Source organism: Delphinapterus leucas, chromosome 4 (genome assembly GCF_059928025.1).
Source record: "Delphinapterus leucas isolate spDelLeu-1000000601 "Yukka" chromosome 4, BTC_Dleu_Yukka2, whole genome shotgun sequence".
Lineage (NCBI taxonomy): Eukaryota > Metazoa > Chordata > Mammalia > Artiodactyla > Monodontidae > Delphinapterus > Delphinapterus leucas.
The window spans coordinates 58,652,534-58,667,156 of record NC_143132.1 but is presented as its reverse complement, the minus strand read 5'-3'; the positions used below and the strand labels follow the sequence as shown (position 1 = coordinate 58,667,156).

Sequence of the window (14,623 nt, the reverse complement as noted above, 5' to 3'; positions counted from 1 at the left end):
ATGTGTCTCTCAAACATTTGGTGGAAAAGGTCCTGCAATAATGAATTCATGGGAAAACAATAATACTTTTTTTTTTGGAAACAGAGGTAAAATAAAATCTGGAGATAAAAGTAAACCTTGTCAGTGTTTCAAAGCAGGCAGAAAACTGGGGAAGAAAACTTTTGTTTGTAGGGCACTTCAGTTATGAGAAAGAATCTGAAAAATACAAGCATAAGAATGAAATACAAATTCCAGAGAAAAGGAGCAGAAAAGAGTGAAGCTGTTTTGTCTGAGTTATTTTAAAATTTTATTTTTGGAAAATTCTGGCTGAGGTTGTCTTTGGAGACTAGCACATAGCAAAGTTTTGTTTATGCATTTTGCAGACACTAAATTGGCATTTATTACATAGGCATCTTTTCTATTGTAGTAACTAAAGAGACTGTCTCTGGATTCTTATAAAACCCAAGGTCAGAAAGCCCAAGAGAGGCAACCTGTGAGGGTTAGTAGACCATTTACTTCAGGCCACTCGCCCCTGTAGCAACTGGAACCCCACCCAAAAAGCCCCTAACTGAAAGGCATGCACCCCCTGCCCTTTCCTCACCCCGATTCTGGGGCTTCATTGCCAGTGTTTCCTTTCTTCCACATGCTTCTTGGTTGCTCACACCCCTATTCATAAACATATCCTGACCTCACACTACAGATTAAATGACTGGACTGTTATTTTTTATTACCTTGATACACTTTGTAACAATTCCCAACAATGCTCATAAATGCTGATACAGTCACCCCAAGGCAGGGTCTCTTCATAACCTCTAGTCTGATTCTCCTCTTACTCAGCAGTTGAAAAGAGGGCAGAGCTATTCTTATGCTGCTAATGGACATATTTCATATGTGATCTACGTGTAAATAAGGGGCTTCTTAATAAGTAAACCGGTTACACAAATACTCCTGTATTTATAGAAGATTCAGCAGGGTATCGTTCTCATAATCTATCATTTAAAGAATCCAAAAATATTCCAGTCACTTAATAAATACTTACTTATTCACTAGTTCACTGATAAGCTTCACTCTCTGTGCTGAAATTGTCATTCTAGTGTATAAACTACAGTTGAATGACTGTCAGTTAAGCTGCCTAATTGTGTGTGACTTTAGAGCATATGACCATAGAGAAATAAATAGAAACATTTTTTTTCTGATTTCATGGTTTAAAAGATAATATTTTGGTCTAAAAAATAAATTCCATTTAATATTTATTTGGGCTTGAGCTTATTTCAGAACTAGAATAGACTCACACTTTTTAAATAACATAATTTTTATTATTTCTAGAGGAAATTCATATCAGGTGGACCATATGGTCTGAATAGAAAATAATATACATCTATCAAGCTAATATTGCCATTAATTCTATTACTTATCACTCTAATTATTTATTCTGAATTTTATTGCCTTTGTTCTTTAACAGAGAATTCCTGATTTGAATATATCACTCAGGTGTTTTTTCTCACCCACCTGCATAATAAGAGAAGGTGCGCTTGTTCCGATCAAAAACAAACCAACGTTTTTTCCAAGTTTTAATTTTTCCACCCATTTTGATGAGGAATCCTCTGCAGGTCTTCTCTGTGATTGACACATGATAACAGGTATCAATATTGTGGCCAGCAGTCTCCACGTGGCTGCGCAAATCAAAGTCTTCCTTCCGGATAGGCAGATAACGGGTCAGAGGTCGAGCCTGGAAAAGCACAAGCCCATCTCATCTATAGCTAATTATTTGTTTTGTTTTAGGTCACAGATGTTTAGAAGTGAAAGTGAACTGAAAAGCCTAAGTGTTAAAATGTCCATGTGATTATGAGAACTTAAGCTAAACATTGTCATTTGGAATCTAAAAAGCGAATGGCATTTTAAGAAGGATGCTATGGTATGGGGGGGAAAATGTGGATAAACTCAGGCCAACAGATTCTATTCCTTGAAATGGCCAGATGAGAAAATGGAAACATGTCATTTACCTTAGCTTTAACAGAGGTACTTAGCACTTAAAAACACAGGGAAATAAGGCATGAAGTTATCTGGGCTGCTCCTTACAGATGAGGCCTCCTCCTCTGTAACGTATCCAGGAGTTCTCCCTGCCACAACTCGACAATAGTTCTCCTTAAATAACCTCAGACATGACACAATTGACTGAACGTTATTTAGTAAGTCCAGCCCCCAAGGATGTATGTACATGTCGGCTTGCATACACCCTGTGATAGAAATTGAAGGCAGAGATGTATGTTTTGAAAAGTGAAGCTAAAATAAGGTAAGAAGTGGAATCAAAGCTGTACCCAATGAACTGTCCAGGACGAGACACTGAAGAGATGTACATAGATGTCTTTTATTTTACTATGGCTGGAGTAGAGGTTCATCGAATCTAGGAAGCACATATTGCCACGGGTAGTATTTCTAAAATAGTCTTTTATTTTATCCTGTTAAATAACCCCACCCCTTTGCCCTGGGGGAAAATAACCTAATCATACACTTGGAAGCAAAAGTTATAATTGGGATTAAAATAGAATTGTGCCTTTTGGTCTTGGCTTCAGATATAAAACAGGCATGGATGACCTTTACACTAAATCAAAATGTGACAGAGGTTTGGCATAATGAAATAAAATGAACAAGTTTTACTTTGTATTTTGCCTTTATTTTGCCTTTGATTTTGTGGTACTTTGACGTTAGACAGATGCCACAGATTTACTGAGCCCTCAAAGCACATGAAGCCTTAAGGCGAGTCTCCAACTGTTGTACTTCAGACTGCCAGCAACTGTCAGGAATAAGGGAATTGGTACCTTTTTCCATGAAGTCTAGTAAGCTTTGGTAAAACTGATTTGAACTTTATATTACATGGCACTTAAAATTTTATTTTAGTTTCTCAGGAAACATACATTATGTAAGCAGTTCTAGTGACAAGAACAGAGACTCAGACTCTACTGACTGAGACAGGAAGTCAAACAAAGAGGATGGTTTTCCCGAGTTTTGCTTGAGTTCAGGAATCCTGTGCACATGTGTGTGGACTGATGCAGCAAAGGGGAAACGTGTGACAACACAGTGGTTAGGAAAAAAAAACCCAAACGTGAACACCACCACCAAAAAACCGGGCTGGTAAAAGTATCCTGTTCTGGAGTGTCTGCTTCCAAAAGATGTCTTAATAGAATCCGTTCTCTTTCTCAACTTAGTTTGGGTGTTGTATTTGTTTTCAGTAATGAATCCAGCTGCATTTTCAAAGCTGCTCAAGAAGACATTCTCCTTTTAAATATACTCCAAAAAAAATGGGTAGAAGAAAAAGTGCCTCTCCAATCAAGATGTGCCGCATATAACTAAAGAAAAATATCATTTTGTTAGTAGTTCCCAGTGGGTTCTGAAATAAACACACATTTTTTTGGCCCATTAATGCACATCTTTCTCTCAGCCATTACAGGTCAAGGGCTAATAGGCAGCACAACCAAAGGCATCCTCAGACACAGCATGACCGTCTTCTGAAAAACGACCACCAGGGGGCAACCTACTCCAATCCATCCAGATTGACCAACCAACCTGTGCTCTTTGTTTCTCCCTTATTTTTACTTCCTTTTCAATTAACTTCTGCCTCTGGCTGGTTTCTTCCTGCAATCGTTTTTCCAGGAGTTCTCGGCGTCGTTTTTCTTCTTCCAGAGCTCGTTTCTTGGCTTCCATTTCCCGTTCCTAAATATCATTATGCAGAAAATATTTTCAGACATACTGGTTATACTTGAATGATTCCAATACGAAAACAAATAATTCTCACTATACAATTCCTGATTTTATAGCCCAGTATATATCTAAGACTAAAACACCCGTAATCACCATTCACAGAACTTTCAAAAGCATCCTGTGCAGAAATGCAACCACTACATTTAATTAAAAATGAAATATTAAGTGAAACACAGCTTGTGACTCTATTCAGTCATTTCATACTAATGACCCCATATATTAAAAACTCTCCATTTTTAATACAAAAAAGGCTCACTAACTGTGACCCAACACCAGTCACGACTTTCGGCCTTTCTTTGATGGCCGTAGGTCCTTCCAATTCCTGTTGTTGCTCTGTGGCTTCCTGGCCGACGGTCACAGAGGAAGTGCCCAGGGAAGTTAGAAGAGGAAAGGAGGTGCCCTTTCAGGCAGGATGCAAAGGCATTTGGGGAATTCCTAAGGAAGTTCAGATTCTGGCTTGAAATACAGTCACAATAACATGGGAGTTTTAATATTACAATAGTGTCTTTACCACGAACTGGCAAGGCAGAGAGAATGCGTAAAGACCTGCCATTCCTCCTGTTCCCCGGCAGGCAAACAAAGGCGCCATTGAAGGGAAAATGTAATACAAAGCATTCATTTCAGTTTATGTCCACACAATATACATTTTACATTATGAAAAATGGTAGTGCAGTAAAGAGCCGTAGACAATATCTCTCTAACACCCTCACTTTTCAGAAAAGAAAATGGGGCCAGTGGGAATTCCCTGGCAGTCCAGTGGTTAGGACTCTGTGCTTTCACTGCCAGGGACCTGGGGTTCAATCCCTGGCCAGGGAACTAAGATCCCACAAGCCATGTGGCACGGCCAAAAAAAAAAAAAAGAAAATGAGGCCAAGAAAGGTGGAGTGGCTACTCCAAGATCACGCTGCTTACTGAGGCCTGAAAACAGTTTCCCAGTGTCAAGTGCAGGGCATCTTGAACTACTACATGAAAGATATTAGGCCTACCCTGGATTCAAGAAGCCTTGTCTTCTCTGCATGAGCCTGCTTCAAAAGTCTCTCCATTTCTTCTATTCGGGCAATATTTGAAGTGCTGGCACTGAAGAAAACACAAAAGCCTTTCAAGAATACTGCTTCTTACTGATGTCTCTTCAAACACACACACACACACACACACACACACACACACACGACACGATCCGATACAATTTAAAGGATGTTACTTACAAGAATCACTGGTCTGAAGAGGCAAGTCAATTCAACTCTGAAAACTGTAGGTGAAACTTAACTTACCTCAGTTTTAAGAGATAAAACATAGGCAAGGAAAATAATACCAAGTAAAGTGCTTTACTCATAAATAAACCAAAACCAACTCCTACAAACTGTGTTCTCAAAATGTTTCCTCCAAAGTCTAAAAATTTTGGCTTGCGGGAAGTCTTCCCGTTAGTTTAATTATTCAGGGATGCCAGACCAACAACACTATCATCAAAGTTCTACGCAGATGACCCCTAAGTTTGGAAGTCACTTTATTTGGTTTGGGATCATGTATCACCAGCTACTTTTTTGTTATGCCTTTTTGCTTGTGGACATTTTATTTCTTAAATGGTGATCTAAGATGGCCAATTAAAAAAATGAATTCTCTTACAGGTTCAATAGAAGGGTAGTGGCCAGTTTTGCCAGTAAAGCCCATCCACCGTACGAACAAGGAAACTGCATTAAGGGATTCAAGAGCTTCAAAAGTAATGCATCTTGAGAAAGACATCACATAACACGTGAAGGAAAAAACCAAAGGGAGCAAAAGCTGCAAGACCAGATAGGATAACTAACAGAGAAGGAGAAGAACTTAGAAATGTTTAACATTAAACAAAATATATTATTTTTCCCTTGTTTACATTTTATTTGACTATTCTGGAAAAAAAGGACCATGCCCTAAGTCAAAACTTATTTATTTTGATGTTCCAGCCATGGAGAACCAATGCTATTTCTCATGCATGTTTATTTGCATAGTCACTTAAATGTATCTTCTTTTCTAGACTCTCTTGGCTATAGAGAGGCTTTTGTGCCTGTATCCTCCGTAGCATAAAGCCTGGCACACAGTAGGGGTTCATGTTTGCTACACACATTCATATAAAAATTAATTCATATAAAAATGAATAAGATAATCATTAGTATAGTCTCCCTAAATCATATTGTTGATCAACTCAAACCTAGGATGTTTGAGGGCTAAGAGTTCTTTTGAAGAGAAACATGACCACAGTAATGTAGGACATATGGTTTATCTTAAAATCAGTACTGTGCACACAGGTTTATAGCAGCTTTATTCATAAATGCCAAAACTTGGAAGCAACTAAGATATCCTTTAGTAGGTAAATGAATAAATAAACCATACTACATCCAGGCTATGGAATATTATTCAGTACTAAAAAGAAACGAGTTATCAAGCCATGGAAAGACATGAAGAAACTATACATGCATATTACTGAGTGAAAGAAGCCAATCTGAAACACTAAATACTTTATTACTCCAACTATATGACATTCTGGAAAAGACAAAACTATGGAGGCAGTAAAAAAAATTATATTTTATATACTTTAAAAGCTACTTTGGTTATTTTGTTTAAAAATAATTTTTATCCATGGACACCTACTTGTTCTCTATAGCTACACTTTTACTATTGATTTAATATTTCCTTGACATGTAAACCACTTTTATTTAGCAAAATTTTTGCTGCTCTATGATACTGTGTTGCCACTACCTGATACTTTTGGGGGGATCAGAACTGCACCTGCAGTGAAAAGCAAAAGCAATTGCTATAGAAATTTAGGGTGAAGACTTGTCAATACAATGGCATGGAACAAATGAAATGCCATTTGGCTAGCACCTGTCATGCCAAGGGAGAGCCTGAAGTCACTGAAGATACACTTTGTAATGCATTACCTGTAGCACAAGACACTCATCATTGGTTTCTCCAGCCCACCTAAATTACAAGAGGAGCAATGCTTCCTCCCATTGCTCCAAATTCTGACCTTCAGAAGGCAGGCACATTTCTGATCTCATATGTAATTACTGTATGATACTGAATAATACTGAATCACTTGGTCATTAATGGTATAAAGCTGACTAGTTTTGGGCTTCCCTGGTGGCACAGTGGTTGGGAGTCTGCCTGCCGATGCAGGGGACACGGGTTCGTGCCCCGGTCCAGGAAGATCCTGCATGCCGCGGAGCGGCTGGGCCCGTGAGCCATGGCCGCTGAGCCTGTGCGTCCGGAGCCTGTGCTCCGCACCGGGAGAGGCCACAACAGAGAGAGGCCTACATACTGCAAAAAAAAAAAAAAAAAGACTAGTTTTGCCTCCTTTCTCTGCTTAGCCATATTCTATTTTATCAACTGAAGATTACTTTTTTTATGTGACCAACTTTGGTAAAAACCCATATTCATAAAGAAAAATGAAACTTCAGTCAAGGGTACAGGAATCTAAATAGCAGATTTAGTTTTCAGTGGTGAATAATGCCTTTCAGCAAAATTTGAATTTGCTTTTTAGAATATTCACTTTAGGGGCAAAGGCAAAAACAGGAAAAGGAAGGAAAAAAAGCAAAGAAGAACATTGTCATACAACAAACAAATAAATAAGCAAAACGCAAAACAAAATTCTCCATAAAGACATAAAACTTTTCCAAGACTGCCTTCAGCATACCAATGTTGCCACTAAATGAAAAGCCAGTGTCCCAGAATATTTATTTTCAATTCATTATCTCAAGCATTTTTTCAGGTTAAGCAAATTATTACTCCTTATAAAATGTCTAATCTTTCTCTATTCAAAAAGATTAGACTATCTGGTCTCTTTGACAGCTGTCTGCCCTCCTCTGAAATCCTCTGGTTTTCAGTATCTCTTCTGAAAGAATTCCCTAGAATAAAATGCAAACACTGGGTGTTGACTAGGGTAGAAAGCAGAATACAAACCTTTGCCTGAAATGAAGGGATTAGAAGTATCTGAAATTCTGGTTGATGTATCTCTTAAAACCAAGCTCAGCCTTGGATGCCCTCAACCCCATACCCAGTCTTGTCCCCGCTCCATACACACACTGCTGGTGGGTAATAACTATAATGAGAGATCAACTTCCTTAACATTTTCTCAAAGCATGAACACAAGGTCAGGGCTTATTAGCAATAGTAATAAGAACATATAATTTTAGGTGGTATTCAGAACACTACACTCTATGAGCTCATTCAATAATTTTAGCAGAAAACAGACTTTATGAAGAATTGACCTTCAGCTGCTGTTTTCTACGACCCAAGACCTGTTTTCTTAGCTTTATATTTGTGTACAGTGTAAGTAATGATGTTGTAAAAGCAAAAACACTGTCTGACTCAAAGAACTTTCTGCTGGACACGAAAATGATGTCTCAACAAAAAGTGTAAGGCAAAGGTACCCACAACTCTGAGTAATTCGATAATTCTACCAATGGCTTTTTGTGACATAATAAACCACAAGACTAAGTTTATGTTGCTAGAACTTCAGCATGGAATTACCTCTTTAAAATGTGTATAATTTCAGGATATTTTAATACATAATTTTTTAAAAATCTAAAAAAAGAGAAAAATTTTTAGTTCTTTATTTCTTTTTCTGTCTTCAAAAAGTTCCCATTTAGGATGTGCTGTCATACGATACATGCCAAACATTAGTTCCCTATTACCATTTTCCTGATGTTTATCACATCATTTTCCTTCATAAAAATAGGTACAAGCTTATCTTAGGGCAGCATGAATTTTTTTTAGGTAGATGGTGGCACAAAAGAGAAATGATTGTTTGTTTTTTCTCTCTCTGTCCCTTTTATTTATACTAGACCTTTTGTAGGCATCTTCTACTTTGGCTTCAATTTTTTGACATTCAGAGAATCTGACAGCATATTTAAATAAATACTATTAGTAATTTCTGACCATGGTGATTGGTTAGTTATCTATGACTGCTAGCAGCACTGGGTCAGTTCTCTGTGAAGTAACTATGGAAAATGATCATGGCCACATGTAGCTACCTTCCAGGAATGATCACTCTGCAATAATGCTATCCTCTTAATATGGTACATTTAGTGGAGTCAATTCTCATTTTCTACCTTTGGAAACCATTTAAAGAAAAAGTAAGTAGGTGAACAAATAAAATTAAATTAAGATTTTGGTGGCCACTGTGCTTAAGTCTCTAGACCTAAACTTCTAATGCTTGGTAAATCTAACTGAAGTGGCTCCCTTTAAGGTAATTTCCTGTACTTACTGCTGCACTGTGGCTGTTACCACCTTTAAATATGAGAGATGGGGTTTGAGAAGTGATCATTTGAAGGGATGCATATTTACTTTCAGTTTTTGGTGGGGATGAAGAGGCAGGGAGCAGAAAATGGAGCAGAAAAAGCCACCAAGATAGGAAAACTATAATATAGAGTGTATTTATTTATTAAAGATGGCTCAAAAATAGACCCAAAAAAATGGTCAAGCCATCAGGAGTTCACCACAGGAATACTGCTTTAAAATGTTCACAGTTATTTGGGAAAGTAGTCTGATGTTTTCAAAATAACAACTTGCAAAAGTGCAGAGTGCCTAAGAAACCCCTCTGAGATCCCTATACTTGGAAATGAAACGGCTGCACTGTCAACTTTTATTCCTCCCATCATCATTATACAATAGTTGCCGAGTTGCTGACTTTTGTTTGTGTCCTGTTATTCAAAAGTAACACACTTAATTGGTCGGTTTACTGGCATTTATGAATAAGTACTCAAAGTTCTAGGCTTTCTGTCCTGAGAACATCAGCTCCCGGCACCCCTGCATGACTCTCTGACGTCCTCCTGGGATAAGCGGGTATTACGAGAGCTCCTTCAGAGTAAGAGATGGATGGTTTGATGCCCAATTGTTCCACACACTCAAGTGTCTTTCATTTTTTAAAAAGTGAGATACCGGGCTTCCCTGGTGGCGCAGTGGTTGAGGGTCCGTCTGCCGATGCAGGGGACGCGGGTTTGTGACCCGGTCCGGGAGGATCCCACAAGCCGCGGAGCAGCTGGGCCCGTGAGCCATGGCCGCTGAGCCTGCGCGTCCGGAGCCTGTGCTCCGCAACGGGAGAGGCCACAACAGTGAGAGGCCCGCGTGCCGCAAAAAAAAAAAAAAAAAAAAAGTGAGATACCGTATCTTCTAATATTGAATGAAGTGAAATACTAACCCTTCTGACATTAAAAAATAATGGCAGCAAAAAATCAGCTTTATTCTTTATTATTATATAACTCCCTACTTAAATTTAAATTAAATTAAGTTTTCCGTTGTAACACGGAGAAATATCTATAATTCTCACGGTTGCTTTAGTGTTTTTCCCAAGGGACTCCTTTCCTTCTCTGACAGGATATATCCAGTAATATCAATATTTCAAACATTATGATGCCAGAATTAAAATACACTATATTTTATTTACCACAAACTGTAGCCTCTCTCCTTTTCTTCTTTTCTTCCACTCCCCAGATTTCCCGGCTATATCTGGTTAGATTGAGGTTTCTCATATTCTTTTCATTTATGAGACACTAACCCAAAGCTAAGTATACCTTGCTGATACTTTCCCTCTGTCTCTGTCACTCCTTTTTTGGGGGGCGGGGGTGAGGAGCAAATGATTCAAACCTTTGTAAAGAAAGAAATGCTATATACACGATGGTAATTTTCCACCCAAATATTTTAAAATCCATCATCCTCTTGCATTCAAGAAACAATCCTCCACTTAGCAGATGAGCAAATCAGGACCGAGAGAGTTCTGTGATCTGCTTGCAATAGCACAACAGTTGTCAGGTCGAGCCCCCAAAGCTCCTGTCCCAGCCTGTGACTTCATTGCAATAGAGCAAAGTTTTTTTGATGGCCATTATTCAACTAGACATTTTCACTTGAGACACACAATTGCTCAATGAACATTGATTAAATATTGGATGCTTGGGGGGTTGAACTCATAATGGTTCTCAGCCAATTGAAATAGATCAAACAAAGAAAAAAAATCAAATATCCCGAGGTATTTATTCAGCCGACACTTACTGAATGCCTACTATGTGCCCAGATCTCTGCTGAATGTGGAAACCAAAAGATAATTAGACATCCTCCTTGACACTGAGGAATGTACCAATTAATTATTGAAGAAAAAATCTGTATGCTGCAATGTGATCAGTGATATAATAGAAAAAAGTATCAAGTTCCATGGAAACATGAAAGAAAAATGCCCTGAAAGGAGAAATTCTCATGAGTTTCCAACTTAAGTTTCAGCTTAAAGGAAGAGAAGACTTTCTCCAGGCTAAAATGGGAGGGGTTGGGGGAAGGTAAAGACATTTTGCAATGCCAGACACTCTCAATGCTCAGTAAGTACAGGTTGAGGGAATAAACAAATGAGAGGATGAATTGACTCTAGATAGTGGTGTGCTGGTAAACTAGCTCTCTGGAGAAAAACAAAACCCCTGATATGCAGCAAATGTCTATTTATGTGGAGTAAACACTCCCACCGTGGCCAATTTCAAGCTACCAACATGACATCACTGATCACAGAGTTAGGAGGAGATGTGCACCTCTGGCTCTTGCCAGCCAGTTTGAGCTGACTCCAGCTCACTGTTAACTGTAGAATATTCTATAAGGATTTGTGGAATGAATGAGCATATAAATAAAAGAAAGAACAGATTACATGAGCCCAAAGCTAGAACCAATATGGTCAAAGGCACAGAGATCTGAGAATTCTTCGCCCTCTCAATGAATAAGAAGCTCTGGGAGGTGTATCAGGAGGAGAGAATGAATGGGGAGTTGGGCTGGATCTAGAATGCCAGGCTCTGGGGTCTGACTTTATTCAACAGGTAGTAGGGCAGGGCTTCCCTGGTGGCGCAGTGGTTGAGAGTCCGCCAGCCGATGCAGGGGACACGGGTTCGTGCCCCGGTCCGGGAAGGTCCCACATGCCGCGGAGCGGCTGGGCCCGTGAGCCATGGCCGCTGAGCCTGCGCGTCTGGAGCCTGTGTTCCGCAATGGGAGAGGCCACAACAGTGAGAGGCCCGCGTACTACAAATTAAAAAAAAAAAAAAAGGTAGTAGGGCATCATCACAAGCTTTTTTTTTTCAATTAATTAATTAATATTTGGCTGCGTTGGGTCTTCGTTGCTATGCGTGGGCTTTCTCTACCTGTGGCGAGCGGGGGCTACTCTTCATTGTGGTGCACGGGTTTCTCACTGTGGTGGCTTCTCTTGTTGCAGAACATGGGCTCTAGGCGCGTAGGCTTCAGTGATTGTGGCGCACAGGCTTAGCTGCTCCGCAGCATGTGGCATCTTCCTGGACCAGGGCTCGAACCCGTGTCCCCGGCATTGGCAGGCGGATTCTTAACCAGTGTGCCACCAGGGAAGTCCCCATCACAAGCTTTTGAAGGAGCGCTCTGACTAGATCCATATTTTAGATGCACCTTTGGCCATAATCCCCTAAGAACACCTTTGCTTGCCTCAAAGTATGAACACGAATGTGAATGGTTAAATCCTTACAAAATTTTAATATGCAGAACAGCTAATGTCTTTCTTTCAACAAAACATAAGGGTAAGATATCCTTCAAATTCTTACTCTGTTGCTGGAAATTACTTCTTTACTGAATCAAAAGTAGTCCTAATGAAGGTGGAGTCAACCAACAGAGGCAAATCCATTTTGAAGCACAGTATATGCGTGAAGTCAAATGTAAAGCATAGAGTAAAGGAGAAAATGGATTAGATGGTGTGTGACTGGCTCAGTCACACAGGATACAAAGAAACTACTTTCAAAGACCACCATGACACCCAACCCTCTTCTCTACTGTAGAGTCTTTATGTTTCAGAAATTTGGGCTTGTACATATACATGGCCCCAAATTGATGGCTTTACTTTTTGAAACCGACAGGTGCTTTTCCAAACCAGAAACCTTCCCCAGGAATACGTCTTACCTAGAGATATTGTCAGGTGAGCAGGCAGAGATGCTTGTCTCCATGCTGTCAGAGCTGTCTAGGCTCAGAGTATCAAAGGCCTGGTCCTTGTAGCTGTGATCTGGGTAGTGGAAACTGTTCAAGTAGACATTTGATTCAGATGCTGTGCGGCTGTAAAATTCAGAAGACTTCTGCCTTTGACCTTCACTCATCTGTTGGTGATTATATCCTAAGGAGAGAGCCATAAATACGTTAGTATGCCTCATTTTTTTCAGTCTTAGATCTTCTAAGGCTTAAACCAGGAACCCAAAACATCTGCCTATGAAACTGGGGCCTTGGTCTAATTTGTTTTGAAGCCAAGAAGATCAAAGAAATGGCATAATGCTCAGTGCAAGGAAGAGTTTCAAAGAAGTGGTCTTGGGAATGATCTTTTCTGTCAGCAGATCACTTGACACTTTCCTATACCATTTCTACATCTCAGCACAACCGAGAAGCACACATCAGCACACACACACACACACACACAAAACCAAAACAGAAACACATTTAAAGGCCGTGAATCCTCTGATAATAGCTGGGTTTAAGTGAAGCAAGACGACTCTAGTGACAAGCAACACCAGGGTTTACGGGCAGTCACTTCTTCAGTGGTATTGCAATTTAAAGGGTACTGGATCTGGTCATAAAATAGGTGGATCATCTAGGTGTAGGATTTGAGAAATCTGTGTCTCACTCATATCACTCACACTTTTAATCTGGTTAATGTTCAAACTGACATTTTCCTCATCCTTTTTTTTCAAATTCCCTTGTCTGCCAATTACTTATTTAAAATACTCAGAATCAACAATCCTTCCAATAGCTGTACTCCTCCTAATTAGTGTATATACAGCTCTCTTCTTTTTCTGCCTCAAGTCAGCCTTCAGCTAGTTGGTGATATCAACCGTATGAAAACATAGGGATCCCATCAACAGGAGGGGTTTTCCTTACCCTGGTACCTGGTCAGCTGGCACATTAGGCCACTGGCTTGACTTTGTGTTACTCTATGGCTTTCTTCTGGTAGTTGATTTTGGGCATCACAAATCGACTTATTCTTCCTTTCAATTCTCTATTTAGCATGTATTCGGGAATCAGGGGTCATAGTGATAAACAAATCCCTTAATTCATTAAAAAGATGTTTCTTTAACCAGTACCATAGTTTGCAGTCACTTTCTCCCTGATCAAATTTACTTACCAGACCTATGAAGAGTTTACAGTTGGACCATCTGGATTTTCCCTGTTTTCTTGTACTTTACCTACCTTTCTATGAGGCTTTTAATTAGTAATGGAATGGCAAAAAGCAGGCCAGAGGGCAAAAGAAGGCAAGTAATTCCAAACAGCTTCCTCAGCTGTTAATTAAATATTTCCATTTAAAAAGGAAGCCACATCCATGATGCTTTAACAAAGCATTATACACCAAAACTAAATCTGTAAAATGATTAGAGTTCCATGAGGAGTTTGCATGCCATTAGTATTTAGAGCAGTTTTAGATGTCTAAGTGAAAATATGTTAGTTCAGGTTAAGGCATTTCTGGGAAAATAAGCTTCCTTGATATAAGATGTAATTATAAGTTATAAATATACACGTATGTACACATCACTTTGCTAAGGAAAGGTGCAAAACATAATAGCACACCATGAGACTTTAGAGAGAATATTATTAATTGTAATGATTAATGCATAAAAGCATTACACAAAGCCAGTGCGTTCATAAGCGTGGAGCTTGTGCCTTTTTTTTTTGTCTTAAGAATGGCAAAATAATTCATTACTCAAATATTTACCTTTGATACTTGAACTTTTGGAATTACTAACTGCTCCTGTTAAATCGTTTCCAATTATTCATTATGAAAAAAAAGGGGGACGATAAAAAAAAAAAAAAAACACCAGAAATTATTTGAAAAGCTCACACGCATATCTTTCCTTAAACTTTCAAAAAAGGTTCGTTGGCAAGGAAA

The 14,623-nt window shown here is 39.1% G+C and overlaps 1 protein-coding gene across 10 annotated transcripts in view; it reads right to left on the bottom strand.

The window, feature by feature from the left end:
• Positions 1 to 14,623, bottom strand: part of PHLDB2 (pleckstrin homology like domain family B member 2) — a 107,482-nt gene that overhangs the window by 5,886 nt on the left and 86,973 nt on the right. For 7 of the 10 annotated variants that reach the window (XM_022598649.3, XM_089910530.1, XM_022598821.3 and 4 more), the window contains 4 exons: positions 12,658 to 12,865; positions 4,725 to 4,815; positions 3,544 to 3,690; positions 1,489 to 1,708 (listed from right to left, as the gene is read on the bottom strand). In XM_022598649.3, the coding sequence (XP_022454357.2) occupies positions 1,489 to 1,708; positions 3,544 to 3,690; positions 4,725 to 4,815; positions 12,658 to 12,865 (666 nt within the window). Of the gene's footprint in view, positions 1 to 1,488; positions 3,327 to 3,543; positions 3,691 to 4,724; positions 4,816 to 12,657; positions 12,866 to 14,449; positions 14,486 to 14,623 lie in introns of those variants that run through there. The other 3 variants (XM_089910533.1, XM_089910532.1, XM_089910531.1) reach the window with 2 other exon arrangements.